Here is a 21,588-nt window from a genome sequence, read left to right as displayed (position 1 = left end):
TGGTTGCACTTTTCCCCGGTTGAGGGTCACTTCTACCACCGCCAGCACGAGGTCTGCTCCCAGGATGCTTTGGTCAAACTCAGGAAGATCTCAGACTGGAGCCTGAAACTTGGCAGCCTCGACCGCCGTACTGTCAACACCATTCTTTATCCGCTGCTGAGGTTGCGGCAAGCCTGCTGCCATCCACAGGCCGTGAGGGGGGAGTTCCTGCCTCTGCAGAAAAGGTAAACATGAGGCTCTCTTTTAAAAGCAGCTGCACCGGTTAATTAGGTCTAACTTGAATATAGCGACCTTTTTGTCAGTCAAATATCTTGCAGTTGTGTTTATTTAAAGCTGTAATCTGCATTGGAGGATTTGTTAAGTGGGTTTGTCTGTGTGCTTCCCCTCCCAGCACCATGACAATGGAGGAGCTCCTCAAGTCCCTGCAGAAGAAATGTCGAGTGGAGTGTGAAGAAGCTCACAGACAATTGGTGTGCGCTCTCAATGGCCTGGCTGGAATCCACATCATCAGAAGTATAAACCCCCTCTTCTATCCTTGGATGGAAGATGAGATCATCTGCTCTCATTTTCCCATGGGAATAGGTTCAAACAAAACAGTCTATGATCTCATCTTCATCTGCCCGCACTTTTTGTGCTGATATGTTTTGTTGAACGCTATGCATATGTTATCGGCATTCTCGGGATTGTTCCTATTTCACATCTCATTAGCACTTCATGTCATGAACATAATAAGGATTACTTTTTACTTTTCCACCTGCAGATGAGTTTGTAGAGGCTGCAGAGATGTATAGAGAAGTCCTCCGTTCATCAGAGGAACATAAAGACCGGCTGAAAACAGACTCGTTACAGGTACACGGTCTCATTCAGTTCTTTTTTCCTTTTATTTTCTGAGGAGTTTAACTGCTAAAAGGGAAAAAATCTGCTCTTAAATCATTTAAAATTGTATGAAATAATATAATAAAGACATACCTTTAAACTGACAGGATAAAGTTTAAGTTACTTATATTCCTTTGTGTAGTGGAGACAAGAATCTCTCATTATTTTTCTTTCTTTCTTTTTCTTTTTTTAATCATCATGATAAAACAGAGGCTTCATGCTACCCACAACTTGATGGAACTACTAAATGCAAAGCATCCTGGCATCCCCCCAACCCTGAGAGATGACCGATTGAGTGAAGAGGTACTCCATTATTGTTTTTTAAAAAAATTGAACTGCTTATTTGTTGTTTTTATAACTGTTTGTGTCTTTTCAGGCTGAGCAGCTGCGACAGCACTACATGACTAAATACGACTCTGAGGTGGCAGACGCCCATCAAGCCCTGCAACCAGTGCTGCAAAACATCAAAGAGCTGAAGCGAAAAGTGAGAACTCATCAAATTCCAGAGAATTTGCTCTACATAGGATTACAGTCAGGCAAAGACACACTTCATCTCACTGTTTTAGTCTGTCGTTATGCTTGTTGACACTTGGAGGGAAAAAAAGAAGAACACGTCGGTCCAACTGAAGACATAAAATCAAAGCTCTCATATCCACTCTATCACATCAAGATAAAGCGATTGGGATCAAATAACTCCTGCACTCAGCATAGTCACCAAATTTCTGCACCTAACCTGTTTCTTTGTTGGAGGACCAACGCTAAATATGCCTCAGAAAGGGACTGATTATTAACGTGTAAATCTTTTCCAGGCTGTTACACTCCTCAGAGATAATCCAGATTTTTTCAACCACAACATCATCTGATAAAATCACTATTCAAATAATTTAATGACAACTTCTATGTAGCGACTTCAGATAAACTTACTTTAACAAAGATCTACAGCAGAGGTGCCCAAAGTCGGTCCTCGAGGGCCGCTGTCCTGCAGGTTTGCTATGAATCCCTGTTCCACCACACCTGGCTCCCATTAAATGGATCCAACAGCTAATGGAATTTTGCAGAATGACTGATTAGTTTGCGCCAGGTGTGTTGGAAAACATGGGAAAACCTGCAGGACAGAGGCCCTCTAGGACTGACTTTGTGCACCCCTGATCTACAGAGAAGCTTGGGTGGATGATTTTGTGTTCTCATACAGTCCAAAGCATCACTTTGTTCGGCACAGCTGGAAAAATAACTTGCTGTGCATGAGACAAGTATGGTGGTACAATTAATTAGCTAGGTTCATACATAGCAGTGTAAACGTCCTTTTCCAGGTCAATCTGAACTCTCCCTGGTGGTTGGAAGTTATTCAGAGGGCGATCCGCTGCTCCACCGATGATGATCTGGTGTCCCGCGTCAAGAATGAGCTGACATGCAGCTACAAGCAACAACCTAACAAACTCTCCATGGCAGACAAGTAAAACTCTTTCTTTAATGTGTTTATTTAGTATTTGCCATTAGGCCAGCTTGATAACAACAGCTTGGGTTTCCCGCAGGTTCCGGGATGCTTGCGGTCTCCAGTTTCTGCTCACCACACAAATGCAAGATCTGATAAAATCGCAGAAGACCGTGCAAGATGCGGTGAAGAGTCTTGAGGGTCCAGCTTCGAAAGCAGTCATAGACGAAGCCACCGTTTGCCACCTCAGGCCAATGCGACTGCCTCTCAACAAGTATGCTAACAGCATTTTATGGTCTCATTCAGTTCAGAACATTTCCATGTGTTTGATAATCTTCACTATGAGATACTTCTGTCTCTTTCCATGATGGCAGCTGTGTCTTCTGCAAAGCAGACGAGCTTTTCACTGATTATGAATCCAAGCTTTTTGCTCACACGTAGGTCCAGTCAGTCTCTTCATTTCTTTTCATTTTCATCCAGATTACATGAGCACATTGATATATTAGGAAAAACCTCTTGACAGGGTGAAAGGTCAGACCGCTATCTTTGAGGAAATGATTGAGGATGAAGATGGGCTGGTGGACGACCGTCTTCCAACCACCAGCCGTGGTCTGTGGGCAGCCAGCGAGACTGAGCGCACTCTGAAAGCCATCTTGTCTTTCGCCAAAGCCAAACGCTTGGAGCTGGTGGAAGAGGGAAACACGTTCATGGAGCTGTTTGAGAACTGGAAGAAGGAGTACAAGGTTTGCATGTTTATACATGGGACACGCTTTTGTAATCATTGAAAAACTTTAAAATACTTTAAAGTTTACTTTAAAAATGAATAGCTTTAAAGCTGCATTTGTTTGTTTTTAGGTGCTGCATGAGTACTGGATGGTGCTGCGCAACCACGTTTCAGCCATCGATGAACTGGGCATGGCCACCGAGAGGCTGCGTGTGCGTTTACCTGATGAGCCAAAACCCAAACTACTGCACATCATAGAACCACATGAGGTGAGTTAAACGCAGTGGCACATTTCTGCTGCTACAGGAGTCTTATACTTGTTTTGGACTTGCAGACGTCCGTTGTGTTGGCATTGAATACAGAAAAAGTGGTGACTATTAAAACTGTTAAATCAACACATCCCTGTGTTTACTTTCTCAGTTTTGCTTAATAAACATTTATGAAAAGGTCAAAGATTGTTTCCGCGTTAATATTTATAGGCACAAACCCAGTCTTGTGTTTTGTATCATGTAAAGAGGGTCACATGACAACAACACAGTTACTGCTGCAGTCTGCATTTCCAGTCAACATGGGACTTAAAACAAAGTCTTTTTCTTGTGGTGGAACCAAAACAAACACAAAACAGCTGGTTTTAACTTTTCCTTGCTGCAACTGGGCAGATGATGGCGAGGGCAGACCGAAGGGTTTAGATGGGATTGCCATCAAGTATTTGATCAGAGAATATTGTGGTTTATGCGAATGAAAGTTTTCAAGGATGTAATATTTAACTGCTTTACTTAACTCTGGATCGTTGTTGCTCCCAGGTGGAGCAGAACCGAGTCAAACTGCTCAATGACCATGCTGTGGCCAAGTCTCAACTCCAGAAGAAGCTTGGACAGTTTCTCTACCTCACAAATCTAGAGAAGGTACTTCTGTAATCAGCTTATTTCCATATGTCATTTGGAGATTTGATCTAAAATTGTAATTCTATGTTACAGTCGCAGGACAAGTCTACAGGAGGGCTGAACCCGGAGCCGTGTCCTATCTGTGCCCGGCCGCTGGGGCAGGAGGTGAGCGTTGCGTGCAGCGCTTACGTGTCTGTGTTTTATGCAGCCTTTTTTGCTCATATTTTTACCAACTTAGAAAAACTAAGGGAGTTTCATGTTTAAAGTCGAACCTTACACCCACAACTCATCCTTCCTAATCAGTGTAAAAGGAGCTCTGAATTGCCATTGCGACCAGCAACTTTACACCTCTCATTTTTTTAAAAAAAAAAAAAAAAAAAAAAAGGGATGCTGTGTTGATGTAAAGACAGCATGCAATTATTTACTAATAAACTGTTATTGTGTTTGTAATGGAGTGTAGAAAAGAATATTTTTTTATGTCATTAAACACATTAGCTCTTTTTTAAAGCAGAAACAATCATTTCTTTTTCTCTCCCTTGTGCAGTGGGCAGTGCTGACTTGTGGCCACTGCTTCTGTAACGAGTGCATCGCCATCATTGTGGAGCAGTACAGCGTGGGCTCAAGGCGGCGAGCCATCAAGTGTGCCATTTGTAGGCAGACTACATCGCACACGGAAATCTCCTACGTGTTCACCACCCAGTCATCCAGTCACGACCAAGACATACCAGTCAAGGTCAGACACCATTTTCATGTCACACAAGCTGAAAAGCTCTTAGCGATTTATTAAAAATAAAACTGTAAGAATTACACTGATGGTTGATGCAGCTTTGATAAGATCCTCTTCCTGCCTCAGGGAAGCCACTCCACCAAGGTGGAGGCTGTAGTGAGAACACTGAAGAGGATTCAAGTGAGCGACCCCGGTGCCAAGTGTCTGGTCTTTTCCACGGTAACTGCAAACTATTTCTGCTCTCTGTATTGATGTGTTTCGGTGATCTAACCTGGTTTCTCTCTTCGTGTCTGCTGAACAGTGGCAGAGTGTTCTTGACATCATTGCTAAGGCCTTGTTTGACAATAACATGGACTTCTCGCAAATCAATGGCATTCACAAATTTCAGGTTTGACTTGTTTCTGATTCTACCTGTTAAACACTACAACTATGACTGGACAGCTGCTTTTTACTGTATAACTCCAGCCATAATAATATACGTTATTATCTAAGGCCACTTGTTATGGTATTTCCCACCTTGCCATTACAAACCCTGTCAGACTAAGTCAGACATTTGACCTGACTGAAATGGAAATTTCCCTTCTTTGCATAGTGTACACTAAGTTGTACACCCATTTAAAAGCTGCTTTCTAGAGTATGCATTGTTGAAGATAGAATATTTACAATTGGGCACTTAATTCGACCTCAGTGACTAATTTGATACACTCACTGAAGAATGAAAAAATATGTTAGAAAATTTTATAAGCATAGATACATTGTAATTACCAAGTTTGCCTCAGTAATAAACAGGAAAAGAAAATAATTCAGATATAGTTTTATAGAATATGTATATTACACAACTGTGATAGAATAATGTTCCATAAATATCTTTATAGAATAGATAAAAGTCAAAAAAGTTTGAGAAGAAAGAAAAGTGTCTGTCTGTAGAAGTAAAATGCTATATGGGAAAATAACGTTGCCCTGTTTTCTAATAATTCATGCTTCAGAGGGATGTTGTTGATGTTGAAATTTGTGAAAAGGCAAATAAATGGATGCAGAAAATGTGTTTATTCAGGTGTGATGGTAATTGTGCATCAATGACTTTCATTTTCCAGGAGAATCTGAGTTCTTTTAAGTACGATGAGAAGATAAATATTCTCCTCCTTCCTCTGCACACTGGCTCCAACGGGCTGAATATCATCGAAGCGACGCATGTTCTGTTGGTCGAACCCATCCTCAACCCTGCCCATGAACTCCAGGCAATAGGCAGGGTGCATCGGATCGGACAAACCAAGTAAGTGGCAGAAAGTTGGTGCTTGTAAACCTCTGACTTTTCTACACAGCTTTTCCAGCATGAAGGTGGAACAATAGTGAGGCAACTGCTAAACCACAGCTAAAGAGCTAATAGTCCTTCAGACAATATTTCTTACTTTATTTAACCTTTGTTCATATATATATATATATATATATATATATATATATATATATATATATATATATATATATATATATATATATATGTATATATATATATATATATATATATATGTATATATATATATATATATATATATATATATATATATATATATATATATATATATATATATATATATATATAAATAATATTTATTTTATATATATATATATATATATATATATATATATATACACTACTCTCAAAAAGTTAGGGATATTTGGCTTTCAGGTGAAATTTATGGAAAATGCAATATGTTCATGCTACAGTGATATAATATCATAAAAGTAAGACAAAACTTGTTCGGAAAATGTGTTCATTTTTCTTGAACAAATCATTTAATTTATTTTCTACACCGCTTAGTCCAGTTCAGGGTTGGCGGGGGAGCTGGATCGTGTCCCAGCAGTTAGCTGACCCTCATGCAGGTTAAACCCTGGACAGGTCACCCCTCCATCGTTTACTGATCATTTTGTTCTATGAAAAGCAGATGAAATATTTAGTAATTGGGCCAGATAAGCAGCTTGAAGATTGCTTTTGACTGTGCAGGTGACATACTCATCCTTGATGGCTGCACAAGTTCCACATTTAGCATTTCTTAACTTAAACTTCAAAACTAACAAAGCACACAAAGTTGATGCTTTAATAATGGTGAGAATTTAGTAAAATAGTTGTATTCCTGACAGGGTCAGTACATCTGCAGAGAGCCATGAGCCTTTCCAGGGATAAAGATGATGTTCTGTAGAAGAATCATTTGTACACCTGGAAAGCAGGAGGATGGAAAAACAGAAAGATGGGGGTATTCTTATGTATCTTGGAGAAAATAACAAAGGGATATTGCAGCCAGAAGAGTGGAAAACATGCAAATATTAGTACAAAGCCCACCAAAAATCATCCATTTTCATTGTAATATAATCAACTAATTCAAATGATATACTATCTCATGAATAAACGATAGAACGTTGGTAAGGTAAAGATTATGTTTTGTTCTTTTTTTTTTTTCGTTAAATAATTCTGTTTCTTCTGGTCTCCAGACCAACATTTGTTCACAGATTTCTTATTAAATCAACAATTGAAGAGCGAATGCAAGCCATGCTGAAGACAGCTGAAAAAAGGTCTGTAGATAGTAAACTGTGTTTTATTTCAATCATAAATACGGAGGGTTGCGGGTCTCAGAGTGATGACAACATCCGTGCTTCATTCCAGTCACACCAGCACGGCCATGAAGCACTCTGAGGCCGCCGTACTGACAGTGGCTGACCTGGCCGATCTGTTTACTGATGACACTGAAACTCTGGAGTGACCGAACAACGTCCTGCGTGTGAAGGAAAGCAGCACATGAGAGCTCACTCTAAACACAACAGCGATACTATGATATTTGCACATTCCCAAAACATGAAATGAATTTCCACGGGGATATTTTACCAAATTACTGAAAACATGTAACATGTTTGTTAAATGTATTTGCAGTCAGATTTGACATTTTTTTGAGCAGATGTACTCTCTCGTCGTCGTCGTGTAAGCACGTTTGATTAACTTAATTGACTGAACTGTACAGTGTTGATGATCATGTTAATTGAATGTTATTATATGCATTTATATACAGCCGCTGAAAATGGGTGTCAACACTGAGGTCGCCTTGAGGTGAACTTATAACATTCAGGAAATAAAAACCTACCGACAGGATATAAGCAGCTCTTTTTGTTTTTATTTGTTTTGTTAAAATGGAGATCCGGATGAAAGCAATCTATTCTGCATTCATCTCTGACCTGAAATAACTCTTTGTTCCTCTTTTACAGCTGGAGCAAAGCACAGAGATTGGATGAGGATTTTCTTTAGTCAGAAGCTATTTTGCTGTTAGAACAATGCCAAGCAGTCATGTCTGACGATGAATGATGCCTGTCTCGTTTACAAGTAAAAAAAACACAAGATTCACTGTCTTAGAAACTGATCTTGTAAATAAAAGTCATAAAAGGTGAAAAATGTGAAGAAGTTTTCTGCCTCATTTCAGCTTTATCTTTTTTTTTTTTTTTTTTTCCTTTTATTAGCTTTTACAAATTGTCTGGTCAACTTGGGGCTGATGCTGAACTTTTACACATTTTAATGCATTGAAAACTATTTTTCCATTTGTTGCACAAAGCTGTCGTGTTTTATAGTGTGTTCAACCACACACATACAAACCAGTCCTTTGTCACTGAATTGCCCTTGAATCGTAACGAGTTTCTTTTCACCTGACTGACTGGGATTCCCGCACTATTAAAGATTTTAAAGTGGGCAGACAAAAGATGGAGACAACAAAGAGTGCCAGGCCCGTGCTGCTGCTCCTCTTTACATGGTTACCAGACGTCTTGTTGCTCCCTGTGGCAAGAAACCGTTGTAAGGTGTTTACTAAGAGGACATCGCCGCTGTGGGCGGTGTCATACGTGTTACCTTGGACTCCCCTCAGTCCCCTCCATTCATGTGCGGAATTTCATTGTTGTCGGCGGGGGCATCATTCAAGCTGGTGTTTTAAGGCCTGGAGGGAGGCTCTCAGTTCATTAGAGCCGTGTTTCATGGGTCGGAGCAGGAGAGGGGCTCTACGTCTTCTGGTGACAGTGAGCTGTGGTGAAAAGCACACAGAAGATTCAGAGGTTTTAGGGAAAGGGCCAAAGACAGCGTAGTGGTCAAGCTAGGAGAAACCAGTCGGACAGTATTTGGAAGATGGCGCCTGCTTGTGTGTTTTTTGCCTGGTTACTGTTCACCATGAATATGGTCACCTCGGCAGTCTATCTGGAGCCTAAAGAGGAGGGTGAGTGGGCACTGCACAGACCACACACACACACACACACACACACATCTGGGCATGAAAAGTCAAAGGTCAAACAAACTTTTTTTTGTATTTTGTCAAACTTTTATACTGACAGGAAGTTTCTTTTTTTTTTTATAAATTAATTTTACTTTTGTAAAAAGCAGAAGTTATTGTGTCTTTACTTTGTCTGCAGCATGTGATTGTTATTCCGATCACTATAAAGTCTGGAGGTATAAACAGAACTATAGTCAGAATTATTTATATGTAAACATGTAAACAGCATAACATTTATTCCTAACAGGTAACTCTTGCAATCAAATATAAGATTTATTTAAGAACATATTAGATCTTTATTAAGCTTAAGTGTTTCATAATGCATAAAGTCTGCATAAAAAAGATGGCAGCGCACATTTTTATTTTCTTTCTGTAATGTTTTGTCCTGTTTTCAGCCTTGTATCCATTAGAGCTCAATGAAACAGTCATTTGTACCAACGATCACATGGAAGTTATCATTCCAAGCACTTTTTTCCTCAACAAAGTGCCTCCAGTTCATGTAAGTCACCACTAACAAAAGACGAACCATATTTTTCCTTAAATATCTTCAAAAGTAAAAATGTTCTAAAATGTTTTTTCTTTCTTTCTTTGTTTATCAAAAACTAAAATTTGCTTTAATTGTGTGTTTAGGTATGGGATTTGCATTTAAATGATCCAGAGTGTCGTGGCGTTGAAGTGGGAGACGATTATGTTTTCAGCATCAAGACGAATCTCTCAGACTGTGGGACCATCGTGGTATTTTGCTCAGTATTCAGTTTTCCATTTCCTCTTTAGGCTGTGAAGATTTCTCAGTCAGATGGCATCTGAAGGGGTCAAGGGTCTAATCAATCAAATGTTGCACGTGAACTTAGACATTTAGGGCAGCCCTTCACAAAGGAAAAAGTCAAAAGCTTTTACTGTTACAAAGACAAACTACTCTTGCTATCCCCATTATCCTTAACATAAAATCCTCATCATAATAAATTAGCTATTTTACGATGTCTGCTGTCGTTGGAATTTTTCCCCTCCTGTCAGGATCTTTGGTACAAAAAGAAGCCTCTTGTGGCTGATTTTGCTATTTTTTTAAGACTAGAAATAACTTTTTTTCCTTTCGGGATGTAATTGTGGATTATAAAGCTCCATGTTTATATGGGCACTATGCGATTGGCTTATAGCAAGCATAATTAGACAGACAGAGAAAGGCACATACTCAGCAGCCAAAGCAGAAAGTAGTAAAGAGAAAAGAAAAGGGGAGTGTCCGTGTAAAAATAAAAAAAAGAAAAAGGGGCAGTGTTGTTTCTCTTTCCTTTAACAGCCCAGGGCCTCATTCAGACCAGCAAGAGGACCCTGAATGGCCCTGCAGCTCTAAATTATCAGGATTTACATGGAAATGTTGATTATTTGTTGAGGTTCACTGAATAGGAAGGACATAAATCTGCATCTCTGATCACCTTAATCCATCCACCCTCATGAACTTTGCAGAGGTTTAAGTCCCTGCTTCAGCATGAGTGTCCCTAAATTGCTTGCTTGGTATGCATGGAAGTTGTTCTTAGTAAAGCAAGCTAAAGGTTAGCACAGCTCTCAGTGGAGAGGATATCTCCACATTTACACAGTTTTCTGTTGCAGCAGAGAGAAGCCAGTCTGCTCTGTGCGAGGTGGATTTCACCGAGGAAGAATGCCATCACTGGCAGCCTTGCATTCACCTTGACTGAGGGTCCTTTTAACCATCATCTTTAGTGCGGACAGGACAGAATGCACAGGTTTAAAAGCCAGACATGTTGAAACATGAGCGCAACCATGCTTGGGTTTCGGTGATATTCCTGTACTGTGCCTTTGTATTACCAAGTGCAAGCGGGGTCTGATGCTTGCTGTGAGATCTGTCAGCGGCGTCTGTCAGTGTGGTTGGAGCCATAAAAGATATGTGATTCATTTTTCACCCTGACTACAGAAGTCATCCTCCATCGTCACTCGGTGGGGACCAAGACTAAACCCATTTTCACCATCTCCCATTTTATGGTTTCATCTGCATCACAGAATAAGGATATTAAATTTTTTTCCTTCTTTTTCCCCTTCAGTTTAAAGTCATTTATTTTTAGTCAAACTAAAAATTGAATTTAAGATATTGATCCAAAGGACGATGGCCGCTGCGAGGACTGATCTCCTGTATCTGTATGTTACAGCAGATCTGAAAAAGCTTCTGAGTAGAAACACACCTTGCTGTTTTGATGTAAAGAATTGTCTGTTATGTTGAGCTGCCCGTGCTGTACTCTTCTCTGGACAGTTAATGTGGTTTTAAAGGGAAAATGTTGCAGTCGTGTGCTTGTTTCCATCAAACAGCATTTACCTGAAGGATAAAACGTCTGTTGTTTCAAGATTCATGGGAATACTTGCTTCTGACATAAATTGTCACTTTTTTTAAACTTTTGGATGAATAGTAGAAGCAATTTTGAGATTTGTAGTAATATATCAATGGATTTTTTTTTTAATTCTGATATTTTATATACCACATAATCAAACTCTTTAGGAAAGATAGAAACAGGAGAATAATTTGAAATAGAAAACAATTTAATCAAAATTCATTTCCAACAGGCTACTTTTTATTCATATGGGCATATTGACCAGGTATTGCAAGAACTGTTCCTTCTTTTAAGAGATACAAACTCTTCTTACTGTCTAACATTTTGACTAAGAATTAATTGGGAAGAAAAATGACATTTTTTTAAGTCATTTTCTTAACCATTTGGTCAAATTAAGGGCCGCAGGGAAACTGGAGCCTATCCCAGCAGTCACTGGGCGAGTGGCAGGGTAAACCCTGGACAGGTTGCAAGTCCATTACAGGGCCAATACAGAAAGGCAAACAACCACACACACTCACACTCACTCCTAGGAGCATTTTATAGTAACCAATTAACATAACATGCATGTCTTCGAACGGTGGGAGGAAGCCGGAGTACCCAGAGAGAACATGCAAACTTCACACAGAAAGGCCTTCTATTTGAATCTCACCCTCAGTCGAGGATCAAACCAGCAACCTTCTTGTCCACAGTGCTAACCACTATTCCTCCGTGCCGCCTTATATTAATTATACTAATAATAATATTCATGACTTTAGATCATTTTAGAGTTTATTACTGCATGATGTCAAATTAATGTAGTACAAAAGATGTTCACCAGGGGGCAGAAGACACATGTCAGACTGTGTATAACAGGTTTTCTGAGCAAAGTTTTCACCATATGTCGATGCAATAGGTCTCACATTTAGTTTGTATCAAATACAATAAACATGGCGTGAAAGGGGGTAGGTTCTGAAGTGGTTCCTGTGTGAGATTGCATCATTGTTTTCTAACGTCTACTGGCAAAAATAACACAAGAAAAGATTTGGCCTGTAATTCTTGAAAACATAAACTAGCCACTCCACTGATATTTGCATTTTTTTCTTTCTTAACTGTCTCCAGGCTCCAGATGATACACATATAATGTTCATTAACACCATACACAATAACTACTCAGATATTATCACAAGGAACTACATCAACATAACTTTTGTCTGCCGCTACCCCATCAACTACATGGTCCAACAACCCAACGGTGAAAACATGATCAGAGTGGATGTCAGGTTAGTGTTCTTTTAATCTTTTTAACACATGAGCATAAGAAAACAGCTTACAATCATAGTATGTTTATAGCGTGTCCGTTTTGATCCGACAGAACCATCACTTTGAACACAGAGGATGGAAATTTCTCAGTGTCAATGTTGCTGTTTAAAGATGAAGCCTTTGAGGACAGATGGACTACTGTGCCCTCGCTGACCCTGGAGGAAAATATTTATGTCAAAGTTTTCATGGTAAATTATATGTTTTTTTGTTTGATTAATTCTTTACCTGTGGTAATTAATCTAATCTTCAGTTTAATATCCTTCATGTCATCTATAAATGTCAGATCAGATCATAAAAATGCTATTAATAGGAGTTTCGATTGACATTTAGACTAAAGCATTTCAAGTATTCTTAGCATTGACAGCTATATTTGGATCAGTTCAACCACATAGTTGCCCAACATTGAGCAATATGCTGTGCGGATAGATGCCGGAAATCCAACACTCCATCCGTGACTAAGAGATCTTAACTACTTTTGTGTTGTTATAACCTCTTGGTACACCTGTTGTTGACTTGATATGAATCAGCATTTCATGGCTCATTATGGAGAAGCATTTACTTGTGTAAAGAATAACCACACTTCCATTTGACCCTGTCTTATCTCATAGATACCAGCTAACCTGATGCTTCGTATGGAGCGATGCTGGGCTACCCCAACCAGTGATCCATACAGCAATATCCAGTATACATTCATCAGAGACAGGTGTGCCTGTGGACTGCTAAAGCAAAGCAGTTCACATTGATCTTGTAACCTATTTATCTTGCAGTTTAAAATGTTTTAAGAAGATTAATCAGAAGATCATGAAGCTTGCATTTGGCATGCTTCTGTGATCATGTTATTGCTCCACTTTTGCAAACAGCACTAACTCCTCTTACTGGAGCGCTGTTGAAATCTGAAATAAGAGAATTTGTTGCCTAGAGAGCTGGCCAAACAACAACTCTCAGAGCCAGGTCATGTGACTGCTGTCTGAGAGGCCACATGCGTTTCAGTCCGACAGCTGTGCATGTCCTTGACAACCAGGCAGTATTTGCCACTTGTAGCAATAGCAGGACACTGAAAAGCACACCAATTTCCCAAATGCTAAAGATAAAAAAGTCAGGTTTGTGTTTTCTGTGCTTAATTACCTTTAATGACACTTGTCATAGATGAACAATTCACATTGATTCATTTGTACATTTTAAGAGCAATATTTTATTCTAAATATGAAACTCACTATGAGCTGTCCGTAATAACTTGTTTTCTCGCCCTCCCTAGTTGTCCGGTGTTGACAAATGAACAAACTCTCAGTGTGCTGAAGAATGGAGAGGGTCCAGATGCCATGTTCAGGATACAAATGTTTAAGTTTGTTGGCAGCTCTTACACTAACGTCTTCCTTCACTGCAACGTCCAGATCTGCCACAACAGCCCGGGACTGTGCCAGCCTGTGAGTGAGCTCAGGCATCACCCATACCTTAAACTGAGAAGCCACAGACCAGTTCAGACAAGTAGCATGCTGGCTTCTGTACCTAATATAGACCCATTAGCTTTGAGCTATTTTTTTCATATGAACCGATGGTTAAGCTGTCTTTGCTTCAGATAGAAGTTACTTCCAACAGAGACTAATAATATACATTTTCCACCTATTCTTTGGCAAACAGAACTGTTCTTTTGAAGATGGGTTATTGAGAATACGGAGAGACATCCCATTGTCCCACACAGTGTCTTATGGACCAATCAAGCGAATACTTACTGACAGTGAAAAGCCCAATCTGAGTATGTATTTATGTAGTTCCTACTCCTTTACATTTTTAAGAGCTCAAAGACTTGAATATAACAGTTCACATAAATATGGTTCCACCTGCATCTCTGTCTCTGCAGATGCTGGCAGAGTTCCTCCAGTGGAGACTTTTGTCCTCGGAGGGCTGTTGGTCATCTTGCTGCTGATCACGGGCGTATTTGGGAGACTGTGGCTTCGCTCCAGACGCTTCTACCCAGCACGGGAGGCACAGCTCACCTTATCCAATATTCACCACATTTCAGAGGTGGCTTCATGAATCAGGGACACTATAAATCTGACAAATGGACATGGAAAAACATGCATGTGCAAGTGTGATTTATATTGAAGAAAGTATTAAGTATTTTTTGGTTATTGAAGCTGATTTCTTGATTTTTCAGAATGTATACTAATAAAGTTTCATAACTCTTTTTGCCTCATTGGTGTGTTTTCAATACCTCTTATTCTATCGCCAGAAGACATTACACATAAATATGATAATATATTATATGATTGGTCCAGGTCTGTTCTTACAACTCTTACAGTCCATAAACATGATCACAGTTTTTTTTAAGTGACTAAATGTAAATCAGCCCACAGGGTATTCCCCAGTCTGTCTATTTCAGTGCTCTCTGTGTCCAGTCTGCGCCCATAAACCTAAATATCGCCGCGTACTTTACGTGATGACGTAGTACGGTGGCGCCCCACACCAGGATCAACACAGCTCCGTCAGACTCAGAGTCGCAGAACCAGCTGCAGCCAGTTCATAAGATAAGAAGATTTGTACATATTCAGTTTGCGAGCAGCTTATGTAGCATCTGTTGGCATCGACAGAAATAATTTAAGAAAGGAAACATAAAGGAAAGTCACGTGGATACTCCTGTAACTTGGTAAGCTGTTTCCAGAAGCTACCGGCTAGCTGACTAAGTAGGCTATCGGAGTGTAGCAGCTAATGCTAACTGGTTGGCTTTTGTTTAGCTGATAAAAGTTTTTGTTTTCTTTTATTGGTTTTTTATTATCCACCACGCTTTTTATGACTGACACATGTTAATATAAATTACGTGGACTTTGACAGGTTATATTAGCTGTAACAACCACTGGTTAGATATTCATAAACTGGATGTTGTGTTGTTTATGTTTTTAGCTGTTTGCTAACTTGCCAGCTGTTCTTGCGTAACTTAGCTTTAGCTGGCTAAGGTAGCAAATACTTAAGACAATAGCTCTACTGTGTTGTGTTATTATGTGTTAAATGAATGTTTATTGACACAAATCTTTTGACACCTGTATCACTGCCAGATGAGGTTGAGGTTTGTTGCGTTAGATGGTTGTTTTGATAAAATACTGAACATTTTTTAAGGGATTTCATCCTAAAATCCTTCAATGAAGTCATGACTTAAGACTTTAAGGTAATATTTCAAGTTGGCCCTGGATGTATTGTACAAACCAGTGAAACATTAAAACTTTTGTAAAAACTTACTGAACATATTTAATAAACAAGCAGTGACATGTGTTGGCCAAGTAAGAAAATACTTTAAGAGTATAAAACCTATTGTGTTATTGTTGCAAATATGTTATTATAATACATATTTTTTGTTTACAGAGTTGAACTGCTTCACCCTTCAACTTTGTTGGCCAAGGCACAGTAAAAATGGAGAACCTGCACCCGCACTGCTTTAAATGCATCAACAGAAGATGCATGCTAAGACCAGAACCGGGTGTCTCCTGTGATCTTATTGGCTGTCCTCTTGTTTGTGGCGCAGTTTTTCATTCATGCAAGCTTGAGGAGCATCGCCTGCTGTGTCCATATGAGCGTCAGCCTTGCCTAAACAGTGGATTCGGCTGCCCCTTCACAATTGCAAGGATAAAAATGGCACAACATCTTGAGACATGCCCTGCAAGTATTGTATGTTGTACAATGGAGTGGAACCGCTGGCCTGTAAGCTATGCTGACCATAAGTCCTATGAAAACTTGAGCAAAGACTTTGATGAGGTGGAGCAGCTTGACATGGCTTTGGCTCTGCAGGATCAGAGGATGTTGTTGGAGTCCCTTAAAGTTACAACCACTGTTTCAAAGAACGGAGATAAAGAAGTGAATGAAAGTGAAAAAATGGCCACAAATTTAGATCCACCAGAGACTGTCTTGGATAGTGGAACGGTGGAAATGGAGGAAGAACCTTACAGTGACTTGTACAGGGCTTCGGTGGAGACAACCAGAAGTTTGGCAGCTGCCTTGGACATCCTGACTAATTCTAGTGAAATTGATGTGATTGTTGGAAGTTTAAATGGTGAAAAGACTGATAAGAATGGAGCACTCCACAATGGAGGTAATGGTGATAGTCATCGTGTGTATGTCACTGAGGGTGGGAAGAATGTAGAAATGCAAGAGAGTGACTCTGATTCAGAGTGTGAGCTTGGAGCAGTAGGTGGAGTTGACTGTGCTGTAGGAACAGATGGGGAAGAGGAATCTATTGATTGGGTTGAGGAAAACCAGTTTGTTGAGCTGTTCTTTGAAGAAAAGGAGGACTTGGTTGAAGAACCAATAGATAATTCTAACCTTGTTTGGCCAGAGATGCCTGAGAATTACATGCCAGTTGTAGCACTGGAGCCACCTTTGCCTCAACAAGCCCCGCTTGCACCTCCAATGCCATTCCTGTTATCCGATCACGTGAGAAATAATTTTTTGCAACACTTACCCGCTGAGCTCAGGTACAGGTGTTTGGAGCGTAAACTGCAGAATGTAGAGGTGCTTAGAGGAATCCGTATGATTACATTCAACGGACGCCGGACCCTGCTGTCAGACCCTTACTTGATTCGAGCAAAGATGGAGGACAAAGCGGTGGACACATCAGACCTGGAGGTAGCAGACGACCCCATGGGCCTTCACGGTATAGACCTCATCACTGCAGCTTTGCTCTTTTGCCTCGGCGATTCTCCAGGAGGTAGAGGAATCTCGGACAGCAGGTTTGTGGATGGCTACCACATTGACTTTGGTACACAAACATTCTCCTTCCCTTCAGCCATTCTTGCAACGAACACCATGGTGGGTGATATTGCTTCCGCCTCCGCCTGCGATCATGCCAGTCCGCAGCTTTCCAACCCCAGCCCCTTCCACACTCTCAGGCTTGACCTCGTGCTTGAGTGTGTCGCCCGATATCAGACCAAACAACGCTCCATGTTCACATTTGTGTGCGGGCAGTTGTTTCGACGGGACGAATTCTCATCTCATTTTAAAAACGTTCACGGGGATATCCACGCTGGCCTCAACGGCTGGATGGAGCAGCGTTGCCCCTTGGCCTACTACGGCTGCACCTACTCTCAGAGACGATTCTGCCCGTCTGTGCAGGGCTTCCGAATCATCCACGACAGGCACCTCGGATCTTTCGGGGTGCAACCTGGTTTGCCCTTGAAAACCGGAGACACCTTCTCCAAAAAGACCCGACACATCGGCTCTCAGAGCGATCAGTTCAGCAGTCTTCCGTTTGAAGTGTTGCAACACGTGGCGAGTTTTTTGGACAGCTTTAGCCTGTGTCAACTGTCCAGGGTGTCCCGCACGATGAGGGACGTGTGCGCCAGTTTGCTCCAGATGCGTGGCATGGTTGTCCTGCTGTGGGAGAAGAAACGGCGAGACGACGGATCTCCTTCGTGGCAGATCACAGATAAGGTATGAGCTCTTTTTTTTACATACTTATTTAAAATAAATGTGAACTTGTTGTTTTTCTTGTGCTTATCAGATAGGAAGCAGCTGATAGTTATTCTGCTTTTCTTCAGGTGTGGCGGTTCAGCACAGCCTTTGGTACAGTGAACGAGTGGAAGTTTGCAAACATCGCCAGCATGGCTGACCATCTAAAGAAGTGCAAGTTCAACACCATTGCTCGTCGAGAGGAAGCGATCCCTCTGCCGTGCATGTGTTTCACCAGAGAGCTCACGAAAGAGGGAAGGTGCTTACGATCAGTTCTCAAACCAGTAGCGTAAACAGAGAGGTCATCTTTTGGACGTTTCTGTGATGATTTGACACATTTTCCTCCAATGTTTACAGACATTAGTCACTTCATGCCTCAGAAAAAAAACTTCCTAGTGGAGCATTATAAACAATAGGTGGTCCTTTGTTTCACAATCTAATAATCGAGAAAAAGCCCGCCGCAAGCCAATTTGTATTTCAGCTGTGGGCTGACTACTGGAGTCTCCAGTCAGGACTGTAAACAAACGTGTTGAAGCGCAAGCTTTGTGTCCTCCACTGATGCATTTATTGATACCACTGTATTGAAGCTGTGCCCTGAGCTGACATTGTGTAAATAATCAGTTTTTCAGTTAATTTCTTTTTTATATCAAGAAGTCAGGACTGTGCTGCACTTACGGTGAGAGTAGAGCCTTAATTTAAGATACACTTGATTTTCTAGTCATGAGGTTGTTCAGAACATCTCGGTGAGATTTCTTAACTGCCTCTTAGCTGGAACAGTTTACTGGTATCTTTCACTATTTTACATCTTCCCCTGATACCTAGAGTGACCACGTTTTTTCTGCTTAAATACTACTAGACTTCATGGCTTTAATAGTAAATCTTAAGACTGACCAAACATCTGTGCGTATGCGGTTTCAAAGGATGACCAGAATGTCGGTGTTGTCTTCTGCTCACCAGCACCATTGTGATCACAATAACAAAGGTGGTCCATTATCTGCCTTTTATCTCATTTCATGTCTCGACTAATGGGCTAGCAGCACGTTAGTCAGGGTGAGACATAAAGCAACACTATTCTCCAGCCTTATGGCGCCACCTTGTTTTTTTTTCTATCTACCAGCTACTTTGACAAACAACCAGCAATTGTTTGTGGATTCTTTTGTTTAAAAAATCTACATGTAGCCAGCAAAATAATGAATGTACTTGGTGAATACTTCAGTGGTTAACAAGCAGGAAGCTTGGACCCCCCCCTCCCTCTTCAGTGTCAGACCTCAGAAAGCCCTGCAGGCCAGGTTTTAGGAAATGTAATGGGCACACTCATCACTCCAGTTCTGATCATCATTAATTATATCTGTTAACTATCATGGTTGTATGTTTCGGATATTAATGCTCACTGTGTTTATGTAGAGGGTGTCTCAGGGTTGTAGCTTTTCTCCGTAGAGAAAATATCTGAGAATGACACATTGTCTCGTTAGCAGCTTGGTTGTTGCAGGCTCTCGGACTAAAATAGGCCGTGAGGGGATGAAAACGGGGTCTGATGAGAAGGGATCCTGATGTGTTTTGTTTGTGAATAAACTGAAATGCTTTTCATTACTGGCAGTTAAAAATGTCACATATAGGATGTGTTAGAATTAAAAACTTTGATTTTGAGAGTTTTTGTGGGAGCTTTTATATGTTCTTTTTTTGGGGGGTTGGGGGCAGAAAGTCCAAATGAATATGATTTATCTTTTATCCATTAGACCCATTTCATGTTTGGTCTGTTTCCTATGTTTTGTTTTGTTTTTTTATCGGTACTTGTATTTGGTGAGAAATCTGCCTCAGTTAGGTTTAGATATGAATGATTGATTTGCACATGATTGCATGTACTGTAAAACAAAAATCCTAAAGCTGAGGAGTTGACTTTGCTTGGAGTGCAGGTATTTTACTTTGTCATGTTCTGCATGTGAGTTTGGAAATTGCATTTATCACTCCAGTCGCAGACTCATTTTTACAGTTTATCTCTCAGGCACTGTGCATCGATGGTAAATATTCACTTTTTTTGTTTTTTCCATTTGATCTCATCAGGCTTATATAAGCAATCACAATGAAACCTTATGTGATCCTGTTTAGGTTCAGATAAATATGACGTGAAAGAGACTTTCAGCTGCTGGTTTCAGACATGCAGTCAGTCTTTGCACCTGGAGTTTGAACACAATTTAATCAGTATTTTAAGCTTTATTTTCACTCCTGTTGAAGTGTTTTTTTGACCACAATATGTCAGTTTCATATGTTTGACTATTGAAGCAGTTTAATAAACAGACTGTTTTTAATTTGTTTTAAATTGCTGTGGTTTTTATCCAGCTTTGTGTTTCTAAATTAAGTTGTATTGTGTCTTATATTTCTGAACCCTCAACTGCTCTTTGGGTGGCATAATATGACCATTGCTCGAAAAAATCTAATAGAAATGGGTAAAACAGAGTCTAAATCTCCATTTGGGGTGATTAACATAATGCAGCACCACACCTAGATCATTACACTTTGGACCTATTAGTCTATGTGGAAACAGTATTACATTTCACATGTTCAATGGGTATAAATTATGTGTTGATAAGCCAATCTAGCAAACAAATCTCATTCATAATTTTGTCAAAGCAGGTAAAATAATGTCTTTTTTTCTTCTTAGATAATGTAAGCTTTAAAAGCTAAACTAGCGTTAGGGCTCCAGGGAAAAAGTCACAAGATGTATAAAATATAAATTCCATTGCGGGCACAGTGACACAGTGGTTAGCACTGTGGCCTCACAGCAAGAAGGTCACTAGTTCAATCCTTGGCTGGGGAGGGGTTTGGTCTGTGGCCTTTCTGTGTGGAGTTTGCATGTCCTCCCTGTGTATGCATGGGTTCTCTCCAGCTTCCTCCCACCATCCAAAGACATGCATGATAGGTTAATTGGCCACTCTAAATTAAAGATGAAAATAGGAATGAGTGTGAGTGTGAGTGGTTGTTCGTCTCTCTGTGTGGCCCTGCAATGGACTGGCGAGCTGTCCAGGGTGTACCCTGCCTGTTGCCCAAAGCCAGCTGGCATAGGCTCCAGCTTCCCCACGACCCTGAATTGGAATAAGCAGTTCAGAAAATGAATGAATGAAATTCCATCGCCTACCACTAGATGGCACCAAATCATCACAGAGTGATTCCAGCCTCCACACCTCCAGCTAACCACCTTCCTCAGTGATTTAAGTACATATGTAGTACAGCTAACATTTGAACTAGGCTTCTAAACCTTAAAAGCTTTATTGATGGTCTTCTATAATTTTACAGTCTTTGGGTTGCATTACCATGCAAAAGGCAACCTGCAAGTTTAAAAGCAGGAATTTTTCTATTCAAGGAAATTGTTTGTGACTTGCTCATGAAATGCATAAATGTATCAATAATATCCATTACTTTTTAAGCAAAAGATGTACCTAGTAGCTCTACTTCAAAATATCAGCAATGAGTGGGGTTTAAAATAGCAAGGATTGCTGTGTGAGAGGAAGAACTTAACCACTCAGCCATCTTGATCCAGGTGAGTTTCTGGGAGAAACAAACAACAGAACAACTGGGAGGACAGCA

The 21,588-nt window shown here is 40.3% G+C and overlaps 2 protein-coding genes and 2 long non-coding RNA genes across 4 annotated transcripts in view; 3 read left to right on the top strand and 1 right to left on the bottom strand.

Annotated features, from left to right (window-relative positions):
• Positions 1 to 7,994, top strand: part of shprh (SNF2 histone linker PHD RING helicase) — a 16,758-nt gene extending 8,764 nt beyond the window's left edge. The window contains 18 exon segments of the mRNA XM_079262354.1: positions 1 to 224; positions 392 to 513; positions 761 to 849; positions 1,087 to 1,179; positions 1,253 to 1,360; positions 2,187 to 2,329; positions 2,409 to 2,582; positions 2,683 to 2,745; positions 2,832 to 3,051; positions 3,164 to 3,301; positions 3,836 to 3,937; positions 4,010 to 4,081; positions 4,461 to 4,649; positions 4,770 to 4,862; positions 4,945 to 5,031; positions 5,738 to 5,916; positions 7,131 to 7,211; positions 7,303 to 7,994. The exon segment at positions 1 to 224 is cut by the window's left edge and continues 33 nt beyond it. Of these exon segments, the coding sequence (XP_079118480.1) occupies positions 1 to 224; positions 392 to 513; positions 761 to 849; positions 1,087 to 1,179; positions 1,253 to 1,360; positions 2,187 to 2,329; positions 2,409 to 2,582; positions 2,683 to 2,745; positions 2,832 to 3,051; positions 3,164 to 3,301; positions 3,836 to 3,937; positions 4,010 to 4,081; positions 4,461 to 4,649; positions 4,770 to 4,862; positions 4,945 to 5,031; positions 5,738 to 5,916; positions 7,131 to 7,211; positions 7,303 to 7,399 (2,274 nt within the window). The 3' untranslated portion in view covers positions 7,400 to 7,994.
• LOC306772757 lies at positions 2,868 to 14,011 on the bottom strand. The gene is made up of 3 exons (XR_013771782.1): positions 13,935 to 14,011; positions 8,527 to 8,695; positions 2,868 to 2,991 (listed from the first exon to the last, which is right to left on the bottom strand). It is a non-coding gene; the product is annotated as an uncharacterized lncRNA (long non-coding RNA).
• Positions 13,580 to 14,720, top strand: LOC306772755. Its single transcript, XR_013771781.1, has 4 exons — positions 13,580 to 13,673; positions 13,829 to 13,997; positions 14,212 to 14,326; positions 14,432 to 14,720. It is a non-coding gene; the product is annotated as an uncharacterized lncRNA (long non-coding RNA).
• Positions 14,721 to 15,081: 361 nt separating this feature from the next.
• On the top strand, positions 15,082 to 20,245 carry fbxo30a (F-box protein 30a). The gene is made up of 3 exons (XM_079262281.1): positions 15,082 to 15,217; positions 15,928 to 17,988; positions 18,096 to 20,245. The coding sequence occupies exons 2-3, from the start codon at positions 15,976 to 15,978 to the stop codon at positions 18,297 to 18,299; spliced, it is 2,217 nt and encodes a 738-aa protein (XP_079118407.1). The 5' UTR covers positions 15,082 to 15,217; positions 15,928 to 15,975; the 3' UTR covers positions 18,300 to 20,245.
• Positions 20,246 to 21,588: the final 1,343 nt, after the last annotated feature.

Source organism: Telmatherina bonti, assembly GCF_933228915.1.
Source record: "Telmatherina bonti genome assembly, chromosome: 22".
Classification (NCBI taxonomy): Eukaryota; Metazoa; Chordata; class Actinopteri; order Atheriniformes; family Telmatherinidae; genus Telmatherina; species Telmatherina bonti.
Note: the sequence above shows the minus strand (reverse complement) of the source record. Positions and strands in the feature narration are given on the sequence as shown.

Coding starts and splice junctions, on each gene's coding strand:
- fbxo30a (XM_079262281.1), top strand. CDS start 15,976: ATGGAGAACCTGCACCCGCACTGCTTTAAATGCATCAACAGAAGATGC. Junction 17,989..18,095: donor CGTGGCAGATCACAGATAAG/GTATGAGCTCTT, acceptor GCTTTTCTTCAG/GTGTGGCGGTTCAGCACAGC.